Consider the following 26,961-nt stretch of genomic DNA (forward strand, 5'->3'; position numbering starts at 1 on the left):
ACTTACTCTCTCTTCCCAGAACTGAGCACCTTTCCTCTGATTTAATGGAATCTGCTTTTTATTACACGTTTTTTCTTGAGATGAAGTCAGAAGCCACAAAGAGCATGCTCAGCTTCCTTTCCTGGACTTGAATGTAGACAGAGCCTCCAGGCCTCCGTCACTGCTGTGGTGGGCAAAGTTGGGCTGGTCCAGAAGCCACTTGAGGGACCCCCTTTGCTGCCTAGACAGTCTCATACCTGGGGCTTTGACGTGATGAATGAGATTTTTAAGATCAAAGGAGAGGGGGGAGAAATGCCAGGGTTGTGTAACTTTAATACCAAACAGAGCCTGCTGTCCATTTGCAGATAAATGCCTAGAAACAATAATAAGGTCGCTAATAATAGTTACCATGTGAAAACATAACTAGTTGGTGCTAAGCAGCAGTGGGCCGCGACTAGTGTGTTTTGTCCATTTCCTGGCAGAGAGGCCCTCCTGCGTGATGGGGGAGGGATAGGAGAGCCTTAGGACGGAGACTCTGACTGCGGGCAGGCAGACTCATGCCGTGCTTTGCCAGCCTCGTGGGGAAGGAAGCGAGCCTTCGCTGGGCCTGCCCTACGCCCAGGCTTTGTCCCAAGGGCTTGACCTGCAGGATCTTGTTTTGTTTTTAGAACAAACCCAAGAAATAGCATGCTACTATTTTTCCATTCTTAACAGAGAAGAAACTGTGACTTGGGGTATGGAACTTGTCTGAACAGTAGAGCCAGGGAACCTTCTCTGTGACTCCACAGCTGCCCCAAGTGCTCTGTGACACCCGTTGACCCTGTTGCGTGTGATTGCTCCGTCCCTTCAACGGCCACGGGACCCTGAACGAGAGCCTCGGCGTCCCTGAGCAGGGCAGGCCGTGTCTCCCACACAGGCCGTCAGGAGTGTCCCGTGAGCTTACTCCTGCAGACTGCAAGTGTGCTGCGTCCGTGGGTTTTGCACCTGCTCGGGAACGGGGTGGTACGATGAAAGTGGATGAGGATGCGTCTTTCTTGGAAATGAATTCTCATTTTCTTTTTCTGAGTGTAAAAGTAATACCGAAACGGTAACAATTCAAACATTACAAGAGTAAACACTATGGCAGATGAAATGTCAGCCGTCTTCCGGAGGGGCCGTCAAAGCCCACACTGTGCTTCGTGGCCGTGGGATCCCGCTCGCACGCAGCTTACACTTAGGGGTGAAGTGAGAATGGACATTAGAAGGTGTTCGTTTTTCTGCCTCTTTCCTTCTAGGATTGTGTTATTATTCACAGTTGATCTTCGAGGGAAGTTCCGACCAGTTAAGGCACCAGCTCCTGGAAAAACCATTTTTCTGGTCACAAACACGAAAGATTCTAGTAAGGACTTCAAAGTCGACCTTAGCTAATTTCCGAGCCTGTCGGGATTCAGATTGCAGCTGTTATGGAGTTTTCTGGCGCTTTGTGTTAAGTTATGAAGGAGTTAATCAAAAGGTGTGATGCTCTCCAGGCCTTTTACATCTTCTGTCTGGACGCTGCCCTTGTGTAGACCAAGGTTGTGTTCCGCACAAATGGAGTGTATAACACGGCGAGGCAGACAATCGGAGTCCAGTGAAATTTCAGGAAGTTCTCAGCACTACCCAAAGCAGTTAGTTCCGCAGGCCGGTGTAAACCCTGCTGCGGGGGTCGCTACACTCTTACCCTCAAGAGCCAGGGAGATGGTTCAGGCTTTGTGATCGCTGTCCCGGTTTCTGAGTTCTCCTGTCGTGGTGTGAGAGCAGCCACAGGTAACACGTGACTGAATGCCCGTGGCTGCGTTTAAATTTGAATTTGGTAAAATTTTCATCTCATGAAATTACAGGTTTTTTTCTTTTCTCTTTCTCTCTTTCTCTTTTTTTAATTCAAGAACTCTGGCCATATAGAAATAGGCCGTGGGCACATTGGCCCGGTGACCATCTGGCCGTATAGAGGCAAGAGCAGGAACGGCCTCTTTTCCTATACTGGTCTGACAAGTAAAGGAGGAAGGAACAGTGGCTCTCTGACCCCCTGGCCTTGGGGAAGGGAGGGAGGACCCTCCCCGTGTACCCACTAGCCCCGGAAGGAAGTATCTTGGCTCCGGTCTGATTCGTGTTGAGAAGTGAGGCAGGTCGGGAGCTGCGTCGGTTTCCTTTGCTGCTAACAAATTACTGCAAACCCGATGGCTTCAAACAACAGAAATTCGTTGGCTTCATAGTTCTGGAGTCACAAGTCCAAAATCCGTCTCACTGACCTCAAGTGAAGGTATCGGCAGGGCTGGCTCCTTCTGGGGTCTCTAATAGAGAAGCCGTTCCCTGGTTTTTCTGTCTTCCTGAGGCCGCCCGCCCGTTTTCCTTGGCTCATGGCTCCGTCCTCCCCGTCTTCAAAGCAACACTGTGGCATCTTCCGGTATCTCTTTCCGGCTCTGACCATCCTGTATCCCTCTGGTAAGCACTCAGGATCACATGAATGCCCACACAGATAATCCAGGATAACCTCATCATCTCAAAACCATTGATTTAATCGCATCGAAAAAGCCTCTCGCAGTGTTTTCTGACCAGCTTCGAGTCTTTGGCAGTAGCTGGGGGTCCAGCAGTTTAGTTCTATTTGGACCTATCTGGAGTTAGTGGCATCAGATCTCATAACTTAAAAGACTCAGTCCCACCGGATGGCCCTGCTTCAGATGTGAATGGGGTACCTGAGCTACATCTCTGCCTAGCTGACTACAAATTTGGAGGTCCTGTGACACCCCTCAGATATGGTAATCCAGTATAAAGGCTCACAGAACTCAGGGAAGCCTTTACATCCTGTCCGCAGTTCACCATGAAGGGTACAACTTAGGGATGGCCAAACAGAAGAGACGTGTAGGACAGGTGGGCGGCCACAGGGCTCTCTGCCCTCCCTGGGCCCGTCTGCATCCTCCTGGCGTTCTGTTGTGTTCACCCAGCCACACTGAAGGTTTCCAGACTTCCGTGTAGTAGGGTTTTTACGAAGGTTCCTTCACATAGGCCTGATCATTGTCTGTTGGCGATGAACCTCGCTCTCCAGACCCCGTCCTCCCCAGAGGTCTGGAGGTTGGGGTGAAAGTTACAGCCCCTGATCACTTGGTTGGTCCCCCCTCCCCGGCAGCCAGGCCCCCTGTGAAGCTACCCGGAGACCCAGTAAGAGTCACCTTATCAGCATAAGGTCACGTATGGTTGAACGAGGCTTGTCGTGAGTAACAGAAGACACTCCTGACCACACCAGAAATTCCAGGGGTTTTAGGAGCTCTGGGCCAGGAACTGGGGACAAAGACCAAAAGTATTTTTCTTCTTATACCACGTCCCTTTGGCCATGTGAGATAATGTATTAACAGGTTCCAGAGTTTGGGATGTGGACACCTCTCGGGGCCATAATTTTCCTACCACAGCCCACCCTTTGGCCCCTAAAGATTGACGTCTGTTACATGTGCAGAAAGCATTCATCCCTTCTCGAGGTCCCCACGTGTTTGATCCTGACAGCATCAGCTCAAGTACAGAATCTCCTCTAAGTCATCAACTGAGAAGTTCCAAATCTCAGTATCCAGTCATGTAAAAATTACTTATGGGTCTGACTCTGGACGCACTCCATCCTGGGGCAGAATTTCTCTTTGTGCACATGTGAAGCTAGACAAGTTATCTGCTCCCCAAAGACAAGTTATCTGCTCCCCAAAGCCTAAGGTAACAGTTTTAGACATTATCCTTTGAGAGAGGAGAAAATTGAAGGAAAAGAGGAATTACTGATCCCAAGCAATTTCAGAATTCCGTTGGGCAAACTCAGGTTTCAGGGCCTGGGAAGAATCCTCTGTTGCTTGAGGCTGTGCCCCCGGCCCTCCCCTCAGCATCACCCTTCCTGTTTCTTGAAGGGTAGCACACATTTGCCCCTGAGTAGTTGGATCAGCCTACTTCCTGCCTGCCTGTAGAATTTGGGGAGTCTGATTTCATCCTTTCTCAGTGCATTTTGTCCACGCTGGCAGAGTTTCTGCCAATAGAACCTTTCCAACAACCTTGTGGGTCTCACCTGTATGTCATGGGGATTCACGCCATCAGACAAGATGGCCCTCCATAGAGCCTTTAACCCCATCTCTATTCCTGGGTCCTGCTGCAGTGACGGAGGGGAGTGAGTCCCACCCTTACCTCTTCAAAGAGCTCCCCCCGCCGTGTTTCTGAACACTTTGATCTTTTGATCCTTCCAAGTCATGAGCAAAAGGTTGTCCGGAAAGGTTTGGCTCTCTCCAGAGCACACTTTTCTTGACAGTCTGTCCCAGTGGTAGCATCTTTTGCGGTCTGGCTAGACTGAGTTTCCTGCAGCAAGACCTGGTTCCCTTTCCACCTCCTTTATTTCTCCCCTTGGCGTCACTGTATTATACGCAGCAAGAAGCAGTCAGATCACACGTCCAGCATGTCGCTTGGAAACGTGCTCAGCCGAATGTCCAGGTTCCTCATTTTGCTAAGCTTCTTCCCCTGTGGAGGAAGGGCCCCCTTTCCCCGGTTTCTGATGATCGGTTCCCTCACTTCTTCCTGAGCCCTCACCGGCGGTGCCTTTGGTGTCCACACACCTACCCACGGCATCAGAGCTTTTCATCCTGCGCCTCCTAGTTCTGCCCGCCCTGGCCCGGTGCCCGGTCCCCGGTCCCACAGCTGCACCCACTGTTCAGATGTTTCTTCACGGCGCACCTCTGCTTCTGCTCCCAGATCCGCGTTAGTTTCCTGCTGCTGCTCTGACGGATTACCCAATGTTGAGTGACGTAACACAACACGGATCTGTTACCTTCTGGTGTAGGAGTTCAGGAGGCTGAGTTCCCTCTGGAGACTCCCGGGGAGAATCCTTTTCCTGGCCTTCCCCAGCTTCTAGAGGCCGCCTGTGTTCCCCGGGCTCGCGGCCCCTTCCCGGACTCTGACCCTCTAGTATTCTGCTTTCAAGAACCCTCGTGACCACATCGGGTCCACCTGGTTAATCCAGGATAATCTGTCCATCTCAAGATCCCGAATCTCCTCACAACCTAGAGTCCCCTTTGCCACATAAGGTGACGCGTCCACAGGTTTGGAGGTTATGATGCGGACAGCTCAGGGCCACGATTCTGTTCAGTGCAGGAACCGTTAGCCAGTGCTCACGGCGCCCTTCCCTGGCTCATCGTTTGAAATGCAGGTTTAAGAAAATCAACGTGTTTAACTTTCTTTTTTTTAAAACCCTTTACAGGAACTTGGATACAATTGGCGTCGCTGTCGATTTGATTCTTCTTTTCCGTGAACTGCGGGTGGAACAGGAATCCCTGTTGACAGGTAACTTGCGGTATGATTCACGGGTTATTTGTGTCTTTGAAACGGGTTTAAAAACTACAACTTGGAGTGTTACATCGTTCATTAAAGCAAATGTGTCGTGTTTCATGATACAGAGAAACTTATTTAGTGATGTTAGTGAATTTCCATAAAAAAGTGGCAACGGTTTCCTTTCCTCCCTCTGTTGTGGGCTGAACTGCGCCCCCCCCCCCCAACCTGTCCCCAGATCCACATGGCGGAGTCCCCATCCTGTAGCGCTTCAGAATGTGGCTATATTTGGAGACCAGGCCTTTGAAGAGATAAATAAGGTAAGATAAGTAATCCATTATGACTGGTGTCCTTGTAAGAAGAGGAGGTCAGAACACAGACATGCAGAGAGACGACGACCACGCGAGGACACGGGGAGGGGACAGCCATCTGCAAGCCCAGGAGAGGGAGTCAGAGGGAACCAGCCCTGCCCACACCACGACCTCGGACTTCTAGCCTCCGAACTTAGAAAATAAATACCCGTTGCTTCAGCCACCCACTCTGTGGTGCTTTGTTATGGTGGCCCTCGCCAAGTAATGGTGTCTCTCAGGATGTGTGAAGGTGGCATGCCTGTTCTTGGTGCTGAGTGTGCTCTGAACAGTGACCAAAGCAGGCAGAAAATCTTTGCCTCAGCGTGTTTACAGTGCAGTGGAGGGAGTCTGGTGCTAAATATGTTACCTAAGTCAAATACCTGGCATGACTGAGGGAGGGTAGCTCTCTGACTGTTGGATAGCTGTTGATAAGGGATTAGGAGAGAAATCAAGCCTCTTGATTTGAAGACCAGGAAGCTTTTCTAGACTTTTTTGAATGTTTTTGGTTCTTAAGGTATTAGCATCCATACTTCTTCTTTGGACAGGGATCATTACTGTAATATCCTGTAAGAAAACAGAATTTTAACATATGATCTCTATCCAAGGCCTTGAAACGCTTCTGGGCAAACCCAAGTCATTTAATAATAAAATCGTAATGTAAATGTCCGGCTTGTAAGATTTACTAGATCGTGGATTAAATAAATTCTTTCTGATAATTCAATAAATACGTCCTCTAAAGGAGAAATCCCCACAGGTGCCTGGGTGGCTCAGTTGGTTAAGCATCTGACTCGATCTTGGCTTAGGTCACGATCAGAGCCCTGAGTCTGGCTCTGTTCCGATAGCACGTGGAGCCTGCTTGAGATTCATTCTCTCTCCCTCCCCCCCCCCCGCCCTGCCCCCGCCCCCATCCTCCCCACCCCGCCACTTCCCCACACACGCACATGCGTGCTCTGTCTCTCTCAAAATAAATAAACTTAAAAAAAAAAATAAAGGCGCAGTCGCCAGCAGTTTGTAGAATGTGATCTGATTTATAAGTTGGTTTACATTTAGTTCTCATTGCCTGTACTGACTCTCAACAGTGAGGCCTTTCACCTTCATGGTAATATACGTGCTACCGTTGGGGTCGGGGAGAGAACGAGACCGGGTAGTCTCTTCACAGGCAGAGAAACTGAGGCACAGAGCACAGGGGGCTAAATTAGCTGTCAGAGGTGCTGCCTGGCTCAGTTCAGTTCTCTTCCTGTTCTGTGATTCCTTAGTGTTCTCATTTTTAAAACGCCTTTGTTAAAATTCCTGCGTCTCTACCTGGTTGAGAGTTCTTCTTTTGGGGAATCACAGTGATCTTTTCAATTAATTAAATTGTCTAAGGCTCTGCACACAAAGCATTTGCTCTGCGTTTTTTTGAACAGCTCTGATTTCTCAGGTATTCTCGAGAAACCGATAGGGTGTAGGATTTAGTTGGAGGGCATTTTGAAGATGTTCTATGCTTAACGGTCTTTTTGTAGCTTCATTTTATGGCGAAACGGAAGCCTCCGTGCTCAAGTTGGGGGAAGACAAATCGGCAGCGAGATCCAGGTTGCGCTCCGTTGCGTGGAAAAGCCTCTGGTTTTGAAGCCTGTGGCGTGAGAAGGGGAGTTGGGAGTGGACTGCGTTCCGTAATTACCGAGACCTCCTGGCGTGGTGGATAGTGGGGCCCTGGCAGCACCGAAGCGGGCGGATGTGGGTTTCCCTGGATGGATTCCTGAATGAGGCACCCCGGGGAGGCAGGGCGCGCACGCTGTGACTGAGTAACTGCCAGAGCGAGCGGCCCGCCGCTGGGCCGTTGAGCCCATCCCCACGCCCCCACGCGCAGCGCTGCTCCTGAAATGGCCCCTCGCCCGCCGCTCCCCATCCTTACGGCAGCACATCAGGCGCCCTCCTGTCTTCCCCGGGCTCCAGGGCCCCTCTGCTCTACCCCAGACGCGCCACGGGAGACTTGCTGTAGGGTGTTCACGTGATCAAAGACCGTTTCACGGGACTGAGTTTTCTCTTCGCCGAAGCAAGTAGGCGATCCGACGAAAAACTTAAAGGAGCTGATTGCTGAAACTTTTCATGACCTGATTTGTCGTTGATGAATACATTGGCTGTGTGGTTGGTGGCCTGGCTTTTCATTGATACATGCCAGTCAGAGGGCAGATCTTCAGACACCTGTGTTGTGTTGTGTTGTGTTGTGTTGTGTTGTGTTGGTGTGTTCAGAGTTGTTTGCCCGGTTGGCGGCTGTATTTGTTTTTGTTTTTTTTAATTTTTTTTTTTTAACATTTATTTAATTTTGAGAGAGAGAGAGAGAGAGAGAGAGAGAGAGAGAGAGAATGAAAGGGGGAGGGGCAGAGAGGGAGGGAGACACAGAATCCGAAGCAGGCTCCAGGCTCTGAGCGATCAGCACAGAGCCCGACACGGGGCTCGAACCCACAAACCGTGAGATCGTGACCTGAGCCGAAGTCGGGCGCCCAACGACTGAGCCACCCGAGTGCCCCTTGGCAGCTGCGTTTGTATTAGTTTCATTAAGTGATACGTTTCTTACTGACGGGAGACTCGCAAGCACACGGGTAAGCACTTGCGGGTGAACCGTTGAGCGGCATTTGGGGCAGTCACCATGTTGTGCGACCACCAGCTCAAATTGCAGAAACTTTCATGATCCCAAAAGGCAATCCTTTTGGGGTTGCCCCCTGAGCTGCTGCTTTCCGCTTCCCCGCCCCTGCGCCCTGGCTGCCGCTGGTCTGCGTTCTGTCTCTACAGGATTACCTCTTCTGGATTTCTCCTGTGAGTGGAATCAGGATTATTGGACCTTCTTTGGCTTCTTTCGCTGAGCAGAATGTTGTCCAGAGTTTATCCCCGTCGTAGCCTGTGTCAGCACTTTATTGTTTCAGATGACTGAACAATGTTCCATCGTGTGCACGTAGCAGTTTGTTCACTCGGTGCCGGACGTGGGGTCGTCTCCACCCTTTGGCTGTTTGGATCGGTGCTGCTCTGAGCAGGCACGGATGTGTCCCGTCCGAGTACCCATTCTCTGTTCCTTGGGTACATCAGGAAGAATTTCTGGGGCAGTTTTATATTTAAATTGTCAAGGAACTGCCAAACTTTTCTCAGCGGCAGAACTGTTTTACGTCTTTACTGAGAACGTACATCATTCCGGTTTCTCTATGTCCCTGCCGACGTTTATTTTCCTTTTTTTTTTTTTTTTTTTTTTGGATTCTAGTCATGCTGACGTTTGTGCAGTGGTGTCTCATCGCGATTTGCATTTTCCTCTTGAGGAATGATGCCGAGCACCTTCTTAGGCGCCTGGTTTGGCCATTTGTAGATCTTCTTTGGGGAATTATCTGTTCGGGTTCTTTGCCCAGCTGTTCATTGGGCTGTTTGTCTTTTTTGTGGGTGAATTCCAAGAGTTATTTGTATATTGTGCATACTGAGAATTGTGGTGAATCTGTAGATCCATTTGGGGAGACTTGGCCATCTTCGTGACCCTGAGTCTGGTCCGTGAATGTGGACCGTCTCTCCACGCATTTAGGTCTGTAAGTTCCGGTTGTGTTGGCTTCAGGCGGATCACGTGTGTTTATAGGCAGAGTGGGAGGATATTACTAAGGCAAGGAGAAGGGACGTCAAAAAGGTATTTCTCCTTGGGAAAGGCAGTTCACGGCATTCCTGAATTTATTTGGAATTCAGCAGTGAAATTTGGCCTCAACAATGAAACTTAAAGAAGTTTTATAGTATGTTAGTTCAAGCGTAACATAAGCCTTGTAAAAAGTATTCTGGTTCTTTCTTTTTTTTAAAAATTTTTTAATGTTTGTTTATTTTTGAGACACAGAGTGTGAGCTGTCAGCACAGAGCCCGACACCGGGCTTGAGATTGTGACCTGAGCCGAAGTTTGACGCTCCAGTGAGTGAGCCACCCAGGCGCCCCAAAAGTATTCTGGTTCTTAATAAAGCGCCCATACTGTGTTGTGACTGTTTCTCTGTGAGAATCGTCTTTTTGTGGATTTTTAGCAGGGTATCTGTGCCAGCTTTTTGTTACCACTCTTGAGGTAAAAACTGTAATTACATTGTCAAAATAATATTTAGAGTATTATTTTCAGAGAATAATTGCAGTGGTGTGACGAATATATTATGCTCATCAAATTTTATGTAAACACAAGCATGAGTTATTTTAATTGAGTTATTGGTGTTGTTTTTGGCCTTTATTTTCTAATCTGTAAAAATGATGTTGGGATTTTTGAGGGGCTTTGTAACATTTGCAGTATTTACACAGATCAGTTGATAAGCTGTTTGGTCAAAGTAAACGGCCATTTGTACTTGTCTGGGGTTTCTTTTCTTGCCGCTAGGACATCTTTAAACCTTTTCCTTCCTGGAATCGTGTTCTGATTCAGAGTGCTAATTTTTAGCTGCCTGATGAATTGTTAGGTCAGTTGGCTTCCAGACCAACTTATATTGTTGGCTGTGTGTGTGTGTGTGTGTGTGTGTGTGTGTGTGTGTGTGAGTGAGCAATTTTACAATGATTTGACTGTTAACATTATAAAATACTCAGTGAAAATATAAAGGGCATTTTAAATTGTGATTTAAGATTAAAAATGAGGATCTAACTTTTCACTGTAACCATTTTCCATAACTCGTTACAGAGTAATTTTTAAAAACTCAGGAAAGTGGAAAGAAAAATAGTCATCGTGTACACGCAGGCTGCTTTAGACCAACACTTGACTTTTTTTAGTCCTTTTTCAGTGTTCGTACATATGGGAATGACTGTGTACTTGGAATTCTGTATCTTGCATCTTTTGGATCGTAATGTTAACTCTGTTCAGTTTTGAAGTTCTTGGTTCATCGTTTCCTTTGTATTTTTTTTGTTTTTTTGTCCTTCTCTCGGTGTTGGTGATCCCCGGCCACAGTTCGACCATGTTTGAGCCAGGAATCGTTGAATTACTGTGTAAGTGAGGGGCGCAGGCACATTACACACCTTACCTTCCTTAATCTTCGTGGCTACTCTGCCTTTGAGGTGTTGGAGAAATAGCGCGTCCCGTGCTCAGCCAGGGATCAGGTGATAGGACTCGAAGGGAAGGCCAGATGCCCTGAGAGCCTGAGGACAGAGGACGGGAGCCCTGGGCCCCGACCAGCAGGCCGGCCCCCTCCTCTGGCAAAGCAGAGGCCTAGAAAGCTTAAAGACTTCGGAAGTCCCCCCGCTCTTGAAATTGCCCTCTGGTTGCTGATGGGTGGGCAGGGGGATCCTTTCGGGGAGCAAAATCTTTCATTTCGGCTCCTTCTCCTGTGACTTGTTACCTTGATCGGCCTCGATTCCCACCCTGGGGAAGAGCCACTGGCCTGCTGCTGCTTCTGCCCCGGGGTGGGCTGTGTGATGGGGTTCTGGTTTGCCCCGTGTAAAAGGCGTAGATGTCAATACCTGCCTCCCAGGTTGTTGCGGGGGTTAGAGGAGGTGCTCCCGGTGGATCCTCCGCAAGCGTCAGTTACCGCCTCCGTTCTCGCTGCCGCTGTCCCTCAGCCCTCGCTTCTTGGCGCTCAACCCGTGCTGGTGTTTACTTCCTCGGAAGCGTCTCTGTCTCTTTCCGCTCAGGATCTCGTCACATGCCATTCCGCCTGCATGGGCCGCGCTGGCCCCGACGTGAACCGCTTCCAAAACAGTGAGCAAACAGCAGGGCGCGGGCATCTCCGCCTCGGCACGCATGCCACGCATAGCTGGGGCGCGGCCCTGGGAGGCCGAGGCCCGGCCAGCAGGGGCCTTTTAGGTATGGGGTGTGTCGCCAGGAGGGGGCTGGGACTGGCGTTTCGGGGGAGTATCTGGTTACCGCAAAGGACAGAAGTATTTCAAGTATTTCCCCGGCCAGCATTGCGGTGCCCGTGTGAACCGTACGGACACCGGCTTGCTCCCGTCAGCCGGCTGGCCTTGAAGGCGCGCAGCGCGGCCTTAGTCGTGGCTGGCCCCTCACTGGCCACTGATTTATGTGGTCGCTCTGTGCCTCTTTTCTTCATCTGTGAAATGTGGACGGTGCCATCCGCCTTAACTATGAAGATACAGTAAGAACCCACGTAAATCCCACCTGCACATCACGGGAGCGATTGCTGCGCGTTGGACGTCGTTCTGGCTCCTCGGCCACCGTCACTCACCCTGGCATCCGGGTCCTGTGTGGCGTTGCCAGGCCCGGGTGTCCGTGTGTCGGGCCCAGCTGAGCGGCAGGCGGGACGAGGAGGCAGGGACTCGCTCCCCACTCGCGTCTCCCTCCCAGAGCCGTACCTGCGCCCACCTTCCGTTGCTTTCCCCGTTGGCCTCATTTTGTTTCCCCTGGGGGGGACCATCATCAGCTGGCCAGGCCTTGTCCACGCCCCCTCCCTAAGGTGTCCCCTGTGCTTCCGAGGCATCCACGGTCGCCGGGCGGCCCCTTTCCCCAGGGGCCTGGCTCCCAGCCCTGCGGAGCCCCTGCAGGCCCTGGGCTCTCAGAAGCTCCCCCTGGTGCCGTCGGTTCCGAGGGTGGTAGCTGTTTCCTGTAGCCCCGGTGTCTGTGTTACCTCATTGTTGCCTTTGTAGCATATCTGATTCCTGATAGCAAGTTTTCTTCGTTGAAACAACTAGTTCGGTTCTGTTTGCCTGATGTCCTGCCTGAGCTATGATCCTGCTCTAAGGCCTGTGCTTGGTGCCTCTTCTCTTGTTCCCACATGGGCCCCCTGTCCCTTCCTCCCTCTCTTCCCCACTCCTCCCTCCTGCTCTCCCTTCTCTCCATCTGCTCTGCTGGAGAGGGCACGTCCAGGAGATGGAAACTTGAACGCCATAACTTGAACGGGGACAATTTAATGTAAAGAACTGCTGACTGTCACAAAGTCTTGAAATCCAGGATTGGGGCGCCTGGGTGACCCAGTCGGTTACGCGTCCGACTTCGGCTCAGGTCACGATCTCACACGGTTCGTGGGTTCGAGCCCTGTGTTGGGCTCTGTGCTGACAGCTCAGGGCCTGGATCCTGCTTCGGATTCTGTGTCTCCCTCTCTCTGCCCCTCCCCCACTCATGCCCTGTTTCTGTCTCAAAAATAAATAAACACACAAAAAAATTAAAAACAACAGAGGATCTGGCCGGTGGGGAAGTCGTGGGGAGGCGGTGTCGGCGGAACTTGCTGGAAATCCACCCTCTGGGGTGCAGGGGCAGGTCGTTCACAGGGAGGTATCCTGACTCGGAACTTGCTCGGAAGCATCCCGAGGAAGTTCTCGGCTGCTGGACACGCCCGGTCGGTCACAATTTGCCGGAGCAAATCACTGGAGAGACTTGACCACAGCGGGCGGATGCCAGAGAAGCAGCGTGCTGCAGGAAGCCTGGCGATGCTGAACTTGCCAGCCGGTGAAGGAGACTTCCCGGAAGGGCCCGTCTGCCCTTTGACAGGGCAGGCGGTGGAGGGTTTACGAAACCGGCGCCCACTCGGAAACCTAGTAAACCCGGCCCGCACACGGCTCTCGGGGATGTCCGGGAGGCGCCGGGTTTAGAGAGCCCTCGGCTGGGCCGCACCACCTTCTCATAGGCGCTCGGGTGTCATCTGGCTGATTTTTGCCAGACCGGCGGGTGTGTCATAGAATCTTGGCCTTGTCCATGGGGTTCAGCACTTCCTATATTTTGCCTTTTGGAGATCTTTATTAAGCGTTGTTTCAAATCCCCCCTCCCGTTTTTTAAATCAGATTTGTCTGTCTTTTTACCGACTCACAAAAGCTCAAATCCTGCGGTAGTTACGTGTTTCTGTTACGTGTTCATTCACATCTTTTCCTGTTCTATGGATGGTTTTTGTTTTTTAACCCTAGGGTGTTAACGCTTTTGAGAAAAAAGTGTTAGTTTTGATGTAGTCTGGGTGGTTAATGCTTTTCTTTATGGTATTATTTTGTGTGTTTTGTTTAAAATCTCTTACTCTGCAGTGTTGTTTTCTAAAAGCTTTCTAGTTTTACTTTTTTATGCTTAGGTTAGTGCTTGGAGTTGAATTTTCTGTGTCGTGTGGGGCAGGAGCCCAGTTTCCATTTTTTATACTGGTACCTGCCGTTGCTTACTGGTTTCTGAAAACAAATCTTCTTACCTCGTGATTTTCAACAGCGTCTCAGCCGTCGGCTGTTTATATCATGACATAAATTTTAGAATCATCTTGTCAGATTAGAGATGCCCACACAAACATATAGATGTTCTCTGATGTGTAAAATGACACCACACACACACACACACACACACACACACACACACACACACACCCTGTGGGGAATTCAGACTCAGATTGCACTTGATCTCTAGAGAAAAACGGATTCCTGTCCTCTGTGAACGTGGTATAATTCTTTACTCCATCAAGTTTAGAATCTTTTTTCTTAGTGGCACTGGGCATCATTTTTAGTTACATTTTTGATGCTTTTTTCTTTTTAATGTTTATATATTTATTTTGAGAGAATGAATGAGAGAGAGAGAGAGGGAGAGAGAGATGTGAGCGGGGGAGGGGCAGGGAGAGAGGGAGACATAGAGTCCCAAACAGGCTCCATGCTGCCAGTGCAGAGCCTGACGTGGGGCTCGAACCCATGAACCGTGAGATAGTGACCTGAGCCAGAATCAAGGGTCAGATGCTTGACTGACTAAGCCACCCAGGCGCCCCATTTTTGGTGCTTTTATGAATAGGCTTCATTCTTGATTTTTTTTGCTTGTTCCCTATATGTATGGAAGTATTACTGACTTCTTAAATATTGACTTTGCATCCAGAAGCTTTTGGGACTTACTAATTCAGACAACTTGTACGCCTAAAAGTGTTGTCCACATACATTAGAAATGACGTTTCAACCGTAGAGGAAAGCAAAAAAACAGTTCAGTGTTGTCTCCTCCAGCGTTTGGCCTTTCTTCGTCTTGCCGGCCCGGATTGTCAGCGGAGTGCGGACTGGACGTGGTGATAGCAGGCACCTCCGTCTCCTTCCCTTTCAGAAGGAAGGCTCCTTCTCCGTCTGGCTGTTAACCATAACGTGCGCCTTGCGTTCTGTGTTGGGGACCCATTTTTAGGTTAAAGAAGCCCTCCTCTGTTCCTCGGTGGCTATGAGTTGTTCAGTTTGGCTTGTTGTTTAAAATTATGAACGGGTGTCGAATTTCACCAACTACCTCTTCTGCAGTCTTCGGGATGATCGGATCGTTTTGTCCTTTGTAGGTTGATGTGGTCGCTTACAAAGTTTGACTCCGGAAGGGTAGAGCAGTTTGCGGTGCAGGTGTGAGTGCAGCTTCCTCTCTAGTACGAGATTCCTCCTGAAGCACGGGTTTTGCATTTTTACCTTCTGTTCTCTTCCTTTTTCATAGCGTGCGTGTTCAACTTGGATATCGGTCCCAGTGAGGCTGGCCGCACCGGCTTGGTTGGAGGGTCTGCTCGCTCTCTTCCCGTTCTTTGGAAGGGTTGTGTAAATTGGAAGTCTTTCTCCCTTGAGTGTGAGCTGGCGGGAAAGCCGTCTGGGCGTAGGATGTGTTTTTGTGGGAAAACGTGACTGCCGCTTCAGTTCCCTTCGTGGCCGTCGCGCTCTGCGGGCATTCCCTGGATATTTTACAGAGACAGTTTGTGTTAGCTGTGCTCTAGGGTTTTGTTCATTTAATTGAAGTTTGCAAACCGTGTGGCCTCATGTTATTTGTGATATCTTCTGACTTTCTCTTTTGGCAGCCTTGCCTTTGTCATTTCTGAACGTGTAACGTCGGCGTCCTTTGTGCCTTTCCTCCATTTTGACCCGTTTTTCCAAAGGTTGGTCCGTATGGTGCTTTCTGAAGAGTCACGTTTTCGATTTCCTGGTACCCTCTTTTTATGACTGCTGTCCCTTTTAATAATTTCTTGCTCTTAATCTTTATTTTCTTCCTTCCCTGTTGTGGGATATTTTTATTCTTTTTGTAATTTCTCAAAGCAGGTATTCATTGATTTTTGTCATTCTTCCCCAAAATATGCATTTTAAAGCTTTAAAAAGGTTTTCCTTCCTGTACTGTGTTAGCTGCATCGCGAAGCTTTGGTTTGAGGTATTTTTGTTAACATTTGGTTTGAAATATTGTATTTCCGTAGTGATTTCTTTTCTGTCCCCACAGGTTATTTAGGGGTCTGTTTTCTTGTTCTAAACCTGGTGACTTTCCGATCATTTTGGGGACTAATTTCCCCCAAATACTCGCACGTAGGTGTAATTGCCACGTAGGAAGCGAGCACTGTCTGTATGGCAGTCTTTAAAAGTGCGCGGAGACTCGTCTTTTTCTCCAGCACGTGGTGAAGTGCTTGGCGGTATGTCCTTGGGAAGACCGTACACTCTGCGGCTGAAACCCATTTTTCCTTTTCACGAATCAGCTTCACGTATAAGCAAGTGGGTGCTCGGATAAGCACGAGACAACCGTATTGGGTTGATACGGTCACAGGAATAAATCCGGAATTGCGATACCTTGTAATTGTGTGACTTGGGTCAGATTCCTTATAACCGCCGTGGGTCTTGGTCTCCTGTGCTCTGTAACGAGGATAAAAGCACCTGTCTCGGCAGTAGGGTTCTCCATACGGTAGTACAGTAGGCATTGTGATAAGCGAGTGCGTATATAGTAAGCGCTCAGGGTGTCTGTTTAGAGTCTCCGACCGCAGGAACAAACACATGTTTTCATGGAACATTTGGAAACCTGACATTTTAAACCAGTATTTATCAAGTCCGTATTGTGCCAGTAAAGAGGGTGGCCAGGTGAGCCTTTTCTGCGTTCTCTCCTGCACGTTCAACTGTGTTAGCAGGTTCCCGTGTCATCCTTATGACCGACAAAACAGGGACTGTCCACGTTACGGGGGGGGGGGGAACTTGGATCTCACAGAGGTCACGTGCCTTGCACACATTCACGCTACGTTGGGAGTTGCACACAGGTCTGTGTTTGTGGCCGGTACACAGTTATGTTCTCCTGTTACTCTTTAATAGACTATTTTTTAGAGCAGTTTTTGGTTCATAGCAAAATTGAGAAGGTTCAGAGATTTCTCGTGTCTTCTGCCCCCGCACCTGCACAGCCTCCCTCGCGTTTAACGTGTGGCGCCATAGTGACAGCTGATCTGAGCAATAAGCTTGAATGCACGGCTCCTCACATTCGCAGATGGACTTTTACACAACAGTGCTGTAAATGTATTGTCTCTTCCCCGTCAATTTCTTAGTATTTTTTTTTCTCTAGCTTTCTTTATTGTAAGAATATAGTGTATGAAACAACGTACAAAATATGTGTTAATCAGCTGTTTATGTCATTGATAAATCTTCTGGTTAGCAGTAGGTTATTTATTCATAGTTAAGTTTTAGGGGAGTCAGAGGCCATCTGTGGATTTTCGACCGTGTGGGGATCAGTTCCCTTACCCCCCGCCCCAGGTTCAAGGGTCATCTGTAATGCATTTGTTACGTTGTTATCACCCAAAGTCCGTAGTTTACATCATGGTTCATTCTTGGTGTTTTACATTTCATGGGTTTGGACAAAAGTATGTGCAGTGACGTGCATTCACCGTGATAGAATCATGCAGAATAGTTTCACTGCCTGAAAGTCCTCTGTGCTCTGCCTGTTCATTGTCCCTGCCCTGATCCTGGGCGACCACAGATCTTTTTACTGTGGCCATAGTTTCGCTTTTTCCAGAACGTTACAGTTGGGATCATACGGTGTGTGGCCTTTTCACTTGGTAATTGTATGGAAGTTTCCTCCATGTGTGTTCATGGTTTGATAGCTCGTGTCTTTTTAGTGCTGAGTAACGTTTCCTTGTGTGCACGGACTGCGGTTCATTTATCTGGTCATGTACGGAAGGACGTCGTGGTTGCTTTCATAATTTCATTTGGGAATTATGAGCGAAGCTGCCGTAAACATTAATGTGCAGGGTTTTGTGTGGACATAAGTTTTCGGTTACCTTGGGTAGATACCAAGGGTTGCGATCGTTGGATTGTATGTTAAGCATGTGCGTAGTTTTGTAAGAAGCCGCGGGACTGAACTGTCCTTCACAGTGGCTGTACCATTCTGCGTCCCTACCAGCCATGAGTGAGCGTCCCTGTCGCTCACATCCGTGCCAGCACTGCGTGTTGTCAGTGTTGTGGATGTTGTCCAATATGCTCTAGTTTTATTGGGTGAAATGTTCTGAATGTGTCAACTGGGTAGTTACTAAATGCTGTTAAAATCTTTTACATAGACTAGTTTTTTGTCTGCTTGTTTTATAAGTCACCAGGAAAGTTGTGTTACTACTGCAGAGTGTAATTGTGGGTTTTTTTCTTTCTTCTGTAGTTTTGTCAATTTTTGTTTTAATTATATATATATGTGTGTATATGTATATATATATTTGAGGCCATGTTATGATTACAACTTGTAATTATTATCTTTTTGGTGAATTGTCATTCTGAAATCATTTTTTTTTTTTGAAGTTTATTTCTTTTCTTTAGCAATCTCCACACCCAACATGGGGCTCACACTCACAGCCTTGAGACTAAGAGTTGTGTGCTCCACCGACTGAGCCAGCCCGGCGCCCCTGAAATGATAATGCTTCTTTGCCTTAATGTTTGTTACGTCTCATTTTAAGGGGTCTATGACTTCCTGTTGAGCTGGTATTTGCCTAATACATCTTTTTGCTGTTCTTTAACTTTTAATATTTCTATCGTATTATGTTCTAGATGTTTTGTTTTAAGTAGCATTAAGTTAGATTTTTAAAAATCCGGTCAAAGACTAACTCTCTTAATTGGAGCACGTAGTCCAGTGATAGTTAATGTAAATTAGAGGTATATTGTGTTGACATTTACAGTTTTTTAAAGAAGTTAATTCAGTTTGTACGGAGCACGTTGTTTTGGTAAGGCATTTTAATATTAACGTCATGCCCAAAGTTTCATCGCGGTGGGAGACTTATGTAGTTAAAAGAAGTTAACAGAAACTTCCCGTCTAATGACGTGGAGTGGTTTCTATTAAGATATGTTTATTTGGTGTGTTAACAAGTTTTTAAATTGTATCTTTCTTATTTTTATAAATCGTCAGCATTTCGCTGTGGCCTGCAGTTTCTAGGCAACATCGCCTCACGGAATGAAGATTCGCAGTCTGTCGTGTGGGTGCACGCTTTCCCAGAACTCTTTCTGTGAGTATATCGATAAAAGTTTCTCTCATTCTGGAAAGACTGGTTATATCATTCCATTTAGGTGAAGTTCAAAAACAGGGAAAACTAGCCCTTGGTCAGAGAGTTGAGGATGGTGCTTGGTGGTGGTGGGCGGGGGCAGGATCGGCACCAGCCGGGAGAGGGCACGAGGGAGTCTCCTGGGGTTCTGGGAATGTTCCGTGTCTTGACCTGCGTGGTAGTTATGGAGTTATAGAGTTATATCCACATCTAATCGTTTATTGGGCTGTACACTCAAGATTTATGCCCTTTATTGTATGTCGGCTTTTTTTTTTTTTTTTTAAGAAAATAAGAGTTTTGATTAAAGTAAGAAATACTGTTAAGTTGACTGTGATTTATAGGAAAACACATTCGTAAGAAAAAAAGCCATGAAACGTTGGAGTATGGGCAGTGAATTGGTCATTATTTATCCATCGAGCACAAGTTATGTGCCCGGCACAAGGCTGTCTGGGTAGATCTGGAGAGCGGTAAGATGGGCACAGCCAATCCGTTTGTCTAGGTTGCTTCACGGTGCTTTTCCTGGTGATTTGGTACTTTGTTTTGACCAACTTCTGTTAGTTCACACAAAGTTGAGCACCGGGATAGAAGGTGAGTGGGTAACGGAGGCAGGGTAGGCAGTAGGAAGCACTGTCTCAGAGTGGGAGGCCTGGCTTCTAGTCCAGGCTCCGTGGCCCACGAGGGGTGTCCGTGGTTGTGGCAGCAGTGAGGCGGCCGAGCAGTGGCTGTTTCTCTGCCCCGGTCGGGTATTCTGTGCGGGCGATTCCTGTCCTGTGAGCGGCCGTGCGGGCCGGGGTGAGGAACCGACGCTCACCGCTGGTCAAGGGCAGAGCTGCTCTCCGGGTCCAAAGGCGGTGCTCTGCTGCCTAAACGCCCTGCTGCCTTCCCCGGTCGTGTCGGTTTTCTGGGCTTCCGTGTAAAGTATGATGTCAGGATCACATAAACTCGAATGTGATCCCTAGCTCACTTGAGTCGATGACTGGCTCTCAAATTCCTCCAAATAATGAGAGTTGAAGGCACCAAATCTTTATGATTCACGATAATTGAGCTTAGGTGGAAGGAAAGAATTGTGGAATTCGAGCTACAGAAATAGAAATTACTCATTCTTGAGAATTCCTTCCTTTAAAACATTTTGAACACCTAGTATCTGTGAGGTTCTGAGCTAGGTGAGTGGAATTTGGGTAATTTAGAGCTATTTATTATTCCCCAAAAGCCCATGCTTTGGGGGAGATAAAGGAACAGGTGAGCACACTGTAGTGTAAGACGGACACAGTTCGAGTAAATCCGAGTGTCACAGAAACCCAGAAGAGAGGCCCCTGAACAAGGCAGAGAAGCCGCGACAGGTTATGCGGTGGTGGTCCTTACGGTGTCAAATCTGATCCTCACGGAAGCGCCGTGAGATAGGCCAGGGAGGTCGTCGTAGTCCATTTTTATATCAGAAAACACACTGAAAGAGGTAATTTGCACTCTGCACGCGTTTGTGAGACAAATGTAACCAAATTTGAGTTCCGTCTTTGAGAGGTACTGGCTTTGTGCACTTGGGCGGCTAGAGTCCACACATTTGCTGTCTGTAATGTATGGATAATACCTCCTCCAGGAGAGTATGATGAAGTGGAACTGGAAAAAAAAATCCTGCCGTAGTGCGCAACCGGGGGCGTAATTGGCCATGGGTAACTCAGTGACCTTCCTAACTAAGATGGCGTAGCTGAGAGGTGACGAGGCAGGACTCACCCTGACGCTCTTGGCTCCACTCTTGCCAGGGTACCATCTTTCCAACGTTCCCGTAAACCCTCTGACCCTCGTGATGCTGAAAGGAGTGCCCGTAGTTAACGGGGTCTCACGTTTTACCTTTTGGTTTCCTTTTTCTAACAAGAGTGAACATGTTCACGTTTTATAGATGTCATCATTTATCTTTTCCTTTAATCGGGTGGTGTTTGCTTTTTGCTTTCAAGTCCTAAAGTCCGCTGCATCTTTAATTTTGGCTACAGTGTGTCACGACTCATTTTAGATTGCTCTTTTTCCAGTAGATAAGGTACTTGTTTCAAAGTGTTGTCATTCTTTGTTAAATCCTCAGAAACGTCAGATGCACTGCATTTGTTAATCGGGTGATTGTTGTTTGTCAGAATCCATATTTTACCATATTGCTCAATGGGGCTAATGCCCTCATGTCTTTCTCTGGAAGGTCTTGCTTAAATCATCCAGACAAGAAAATTGTTGCCTACTCGTCAATGATTTTGTTCACCTCCCTGAACTCTGAGAGAATGAAAGAACTGGAAGAGAATCTGAACATCGCGATTGACGTCGTCGAAGCTCACCAGAGGCAGCCCGAGTCGGAATGGCCGTAAGTCTCTCGCTGGCAGTCTGATTGCTTAAGAACATCCGAGCGGATCCCTTTCCTTGCAGAGCAAACCAGAGTTTGAATTCCGGTAGCTGAACAGCAAGTTGACGCTAAACGATACGGACAAAGTGAGAAAAGCGTCTGGGCAGCACCTGGAGGCTGGGGAAGGTGGGGTGACGGGCGAGTCGGGGGTCCTGGGAGGCGGTGAGGCCCAGGGCGCAGCCTGAGAACACGCAGCCCTCTGGGGTCGTCCGGGTCACACCGCCGTGGCTGCGCCTGATGGTTCGTTACGGATCGGACGTCGATACGTGTCTCGCGGCTTGTGTTCCACCGAGACATCCATTGTCGTCCAAATTGTAGTGTCCGTCCATCCCCTGGCCCCGTACATAACGCCTCATCTCCCTCCAGTCGCTTTTAAGATTTTTCTTTGACTTTTCAGGAGCCTGATTATGATGTCTTGATGTGGATTTCTTTGAGTATGTCTTCTTTGGTTCCCTCGACTTCTCGAATCTGTAGGTTTACATTGCCAGATTTGGAGAGTTTCCGGCCATTATTTGTTTGAACACTTTTTTGGCCCCGTGATCTTTTCGCTCTCTTGTGGGGACTCCACATCAGGCCACGGCTGAGGCTGACTGTGATCCTTTAAGACTCAAGAAGCCACTGTTAGTTTTAGACGGTTTGTTATCCTGTGGACAAGGAAAAGGAGAAGCCGTGAGTCCCATCGTCCCACGTGCTGAAAAGGGGCCGGATGACTGGGACGACCGTTGTCATCCCAACGGGATGCCACGTTGCTTGAAGCGGTTTTATATTCTGAGCGGCTGGGCAGACCGCTCCATATCTCGTCAGGACGGCCCCTCATCTGACCGTCCCTGACAGCCTCCAAAGCATCAGGCCTGCCGACCCTGAGTTGTGGGAGGATCACAGGGTGTTGGGCTTTTGTCCGCTTGGCCTGTGTGCACGTGTGGGAGGGAGGCGGCCAGAGCAGTCCCTGCTCCCTGATGACGCCTTAGTCTTCTGTTGTTGCCCCGGAGCTCCCTGAGGCTCTGATCAGGGTTTTTGTGTGTTTTGTTCTTGTTTCCTGCTTTCTGTTTTCTCTTTTAAGCCAGTGCCTCACTATCTCGATTACTGTAGCTTTGTGTCAGTTTTGAATCAGAAAACTCTAAGTCTTCCAACTTTGTTCATCTTATTCAAGATTTTTTGGGCCGTTCTGGGTCCCTTGTGTTATATATTAATTTTTGGGTCAGCTTTTCAGCTTGTTCGGAAAAGCAGCTAGAGTTTTGGTAGAGATAACATGGATCTGTAGATCAGCTTGAGGAATGTTGCCATTTTAACTAGATTAAGTTTTCCCGTCCATGTATAGAGGTATCTTTCCATTTATTTAGGCCTTATTAATTTTTTCAGTTAAGTTTTTTTTTTTAATTTACATTTTTGTTTGTTCTTGAGAGACAGAGACAGAGCAAGCAGGGGAGGGGCGGGGAGGGGGGGGGGAGACACAGAATCTGAAGCAGGCTCCAGGCTCTGAGCTGTCAGCACAGGGCCCGACGCGGGGCTCGAAACCATGAACTGTGAGATCGTGACCTGAGCTGAAGTTGGGTACTTAACCGACTGAGCCACCCAGGTGCCCCCCGTTTTTCATTTTTAAATATGTTGAGGTGTGTTTTATGGCCGAGCACCTGGTCTGTCATGCAGACTGTCCCATGTGCTGTGGATTTGGGTTTGGTGGGGGCGCTATCTAGACGCCTGTTGAACCTCTGTTTGTCTTTCTTTTTCTTTCTTTCCTTCCTTCTTTCTGTCTTTGGTTCGTTCTTTCTTTCTCTCTCTCTCTCTCTCTCTCTCTCTCTCTCTCCCTCTCTCTTTCCCTTTCTTTCTTTCTTTCTTTCTTTCTTTCTTTCTTTCTTTCTTTCTTTCTATGTTTATTTTTGAGAGAGACAAACAACGTGAGCAGGGGAGGGGCAGAGAGAGAGAGAGAGAGAGGGAGAGAGAGAGAGAGAGAGAGGGAGACACAGAATTGGAAGTGGGCTCCAGGTTCCGAGCTGTCCGCACAGAGCCTGACGTGGGGCTCGAACTCACAGACCCCGAGATCATGACCTGAACTGATGTCGAATGCTTAACTGACTGAGCCACCCACGCGTCCCAGACCTTCTATTTCTTGATGGTCTTCTGTCCACCTGTTCCATGCATTCCTGGAAGGGGACCGTATTCTGTCTGTCCATTCAGACCAGTCGGTTTTTGTGTCCCTTATTTTTGGGCTCTGTTGTTAGGCACATATCTGTCTGTAATTGTTATGTCTTGAGGAATTGGCCCTTCCTTTCATCATTGTAGAATTCATCAAAAATCCTGTTGCTTTTAGTCCTGTTCTTCCGTTTTCCGTAAGATCTATTTTGATGTGTGTTTTCACGTAGCGGCCAGTGAGTTCGGGGCACAGCTTGTCTCCAAGTGGGGGGAGCCCGGAGCTGCCAGTAGTGCCGCTTGCATTTTTTTTAAATTTATTTTTAAAAGTTTTTTACTATTTTAATGTTTTTATTTAATTTTGAGAGAGTGCAAGCCGGGGAGGGGCAGAGAGAAAGGGCAGAGGGTCTGAAGCGGGCTCTGTGCGACAGCAGCGAGCCCAGTATGGGGCTTGACCTCATGAACAGCGAGATCGTGACCTGAGCTGAAGCCAGACACTCAACCGACGGAGCCCCCCAGGCGCCCCTGTGCCACTTGCGTTTCAGAGGCGCTTTCTCAGTTTGGGTCTCTTTCAGTGTGAACTTTATCGTCCTCCTGAAATTATGCCTCATTTAAAAATTATTTAGTTTTCCCAGCATTCATTTGTATTTGAATTACCCATTTGCACACAAACACAAGTTGGTGTCTGAAAATATTAGGATACTGTGCTTGACTTAGATTACCTTCCTCCGTATGGGTTGTTTTATAATTGAGCACGGTGGATGAATCCTTAGAGTCTGCTTACTTAGCACAGTTTTCAGTGGAAGTCTGTTTCGTGTGTTAAGTATCTTAGATCTGGGTTTTGGCCGTCGGCAGTTCTCTGGCAGCAGGGGTCAAGGGCAGAAGGTGCAGTCTGCTTCGGAGTAGGTCGAGTGAGAGTTCTCACGGGTCACCAGGTGGAAGCGGCCAGGAAGAAGGATGGAAAGTGGCGGTGGTAACTGATGTCTTCCGCTGGCGCAGCGCTGACACTTTGATTTGTGTCAGAGGAGCTGCGCATTCGCTAAACAAGAATGAGAAGAATGAGATCACAAAATACAGCCGTATTTTGTCAGCGATGCTGCAGGTCTGGTTCCAGACCACTGCAGTAAAGCGAGTATTGGAGTAAAAAGACTCAAGTGAAATTTTTGGTTTCCCAGTGCATGTAAAAGCAGTGTTGGGGCGCCTGGGTGGCTCAGTCGGTTGAGCGTCCGACTTCGGCTCAGGTCATGATCTTGCGGTTCATGGGTTCGAGCCCCGCGTCGGGCTCTGTGCTGACAGCTCAGGGCCTGGAGCCTGCTTCGGATTCTGTGTCTTCCCCTCTCTCTGCCCCTCCCCTGCTCACGCTCTCTCTCTCTCAAAAATAAATAAACATGTAAAAAAAAAAAAGTTGTGTTTACACCATAGGGTAGTTTATGAAGTGTGCAATAGCATTAGCTCTTAAAAAAGCAGTGTATGTACTTTACTTAAAAAACACTTTATTGCTGAAAAATGCTAACCATCATCTGAGCTTTCAGTGAAGGATAATCACTGGTCACAGATCATCGTAACAAATACAATAATAAACAAGTTTGAAATACTGTGAGAATTCCCGGAATGTGACCAGAGACACAAGCAAATGTTAGAGAAATGGCACCGACAGACTTGCTGGGCGCCAGCCACAGGCCTTCAGTTTGTGCACAGTGCGTTCCTTGCAAAACGCAGTGAGATGAGACGCAGTCTCTGAGCTGTCCCAGCATCCAGAGGCTTCCCACAACATTGTTACTTTTTACCGTTAAATATGAACCCGTCCATCTCTGACAATTAGGGACCATCCGCCCTTCTCCGTCTCGCCTGCTAACACAATGGGATGGTTGGCAAAGAGTACAAGACACAACAGTGTTAGAATTCATGGGTTTGGTGTCTTTTCTTGGAAAGGGACAAATGCAAGGTTTCAGTAGCCAGGTCCTTTGTTTGGATACACCAGGGACGCAGGGAAGCGTGGGCGCCAAGGGCTCTGGCGTTACTCGGTTTGAGTTATTGGGATAATGTCCTTCTAAAAATATTTGCTCCTTTTGTTTGTAGGTGTGAAGGACGTTTTCCTGCTCTGAGATGACCCCGCATGAATCCAGGGGTTGGGTCTTGGTGTTTGAACTCCTCTAAATCCTACAGTAAAGGTGCCTTAGGAGATCCCGGCTGCTGTCTTTTGCAGAGGTTATAGCTTATTTGTGTTCTAGGGGGATTTTCTGCCTTAGTGAAGGTGTTACTTACTTGTCAAAGAGAAGAAAGTTCCTTTCTATACCAGCTTTGGAAGCTTTGTCCAGATTGCTGTAGGAAGCAGCTGTGGGTGGGATTTCCCCGGCCTCAGAAACGAATAGGAGCGTTCTTTTTCCAGAACCTGGTTAAATCAGATTCTTCGCTTAATTAGTGCGGTATGAAAGCATTTTCTAGGTTTTCACAGTCCCTGAGATATTTTGTAAGTGTGGCTTTGATACTGTGTGCTTCGTGCTTATGTGGAAGTGGGGATAAGACAGGGATCTCGTTTGAAAAAATTTCCCTAAAACCTTAACTTTAGCAATAACTCCGTTTGTCAATGGCATACTGCTCTTTGTCTTTTTTTTTTTTTTTTAAGTTTATTCATTTATTTTGAGAGAGAGAGAGAGCAAGCAGGGGAGGGGCAGAGAGAGAGGGAGAATCCCAAGGAGGCCCCGCGCTCTCAGTGTGGAGCCCGAGGAGGGGCTTGAACTCACAAACGTGAGATCATGACCCGAGCCAAGATGGAGAGTTGGACACTTAACCAACTGAGCCACCCAGGTGCCCCTGTATGTCTGCTTCTTGATGCTTAGAGATGGCTTTTAGCACTTTCTGTGTGGAGTAGGAACACTGTCCTGTAGACAATAATTAATCTGTAATTGTTCACATACCTTATTAACAGCATTTATAAATGAGGAAGATCGAGAGAAAGGAGATGGGAAGAAGGACCTTGATGCATCTGGGTTTTTAGCCAGTATGGAAAATGATGCAGATATGTGGTCAGTGCTTTGACGTCGACAGCTTGATTTGTGAATGTTAGCTTTTCTGTAATCACATTTTGGTGATGAATTTCAAGATTAAGCGGAGGCGTTTTGCCTCTTGGCCTGCATGAGTCCGTTTTGGCACCAGAAACAGAAAGTAATAGGCGAAGCCGGCCTGGGACCCTCGTACACGTGAGGGAGAGCGTTCAGCTCGTGTGTCTGTGCGTGCAGTTCAGGACTTAACAAAAGTATCACATTTCTCGTTTTCTCTTTTTGTAAAATAAATCTCTTTCTCTGATGCCCTTTCTACTCCAACTCCTGCCTTTGCTAGAAGATATTTCTGACCCTCCCCAAGACCATTTGTTCTCTTCCGTGACATCTGGAGTGTTAGTGGAGCCTTACTTACAGTCTCTAGATGTCCTTGTGGCGTTTCAGGTTTCGGATCAGAAGGACCCACCTCCCTCACACAACACTGCCACAGAATTTCGGAATTTACAGAGATGGTTGTTCTCCAGAAGAGTTTAATCACAGATGTCAAATCTGTAACTTAGGAAGCATTGACCACGGTTGGGTCTCTCGTTGTTGTAAAAGTCTTTGTCTTCGGTTCCCCCCGAGCCGATGTTCGGTAAGAAAGTACATGCAGTGGATTCTAAGTTGAAAGTTGAGAATTGCACTTGCAACTTGATGCGACATGCTGG

The 26,961-nt window shown here is 48.1% G+C and overlaps 1 protein-coding gene across 5 annotated transcripts in view; it reads left to right on the forward strand.

The window, feature by feature from the left end:
• ATXN10 (ataxin 10) overlaps positions 1-26,961 on the forward strand; it is a 166,410-nt gene that overhangs the window by 20,872 nt on the left and 118,577 nt on the right. For 4 of the 5 annotated variants that reach the window (XM_027070458.2, XM_053199512.1, XM_027070456.2 and 1 more), the window contains exons 3-5: positions 5,210-5,292; positions 18,619-18,715; positions 20,931-21,089. In XM_027070458.2, the coding sequence (XP_026926259.1) occupies positions 5,210-5,292; positions 18,619-18,715; positions 20,931-21,089 (339 nt within the window). The remainder of the gene's footprint in view (positions 1-5,209; positions 5,293-18,618; positions 18,716-20,930; positions 21,090-26,961) is intronic. The other variant, XM_027070459.2, reaches the window with a different exon arrangement.

This window comes from Acinonyx jubatus, chromosome B4 (genome assembly GCF_027475565.1).
Source record: "Acinonyx jubatus isolate Ajub_Pintada_27869175 chromosome B4, VMU_Ajub_asm_v1.0, whole genome shotgun sequence".
In the NCBI taxonomy this organism is placed as follows: Eukaryota; Metazoa; Chordata; class Mammalia; order Carnivora; family Felidae; genus Acinonyx; species Acinonyx jubatus.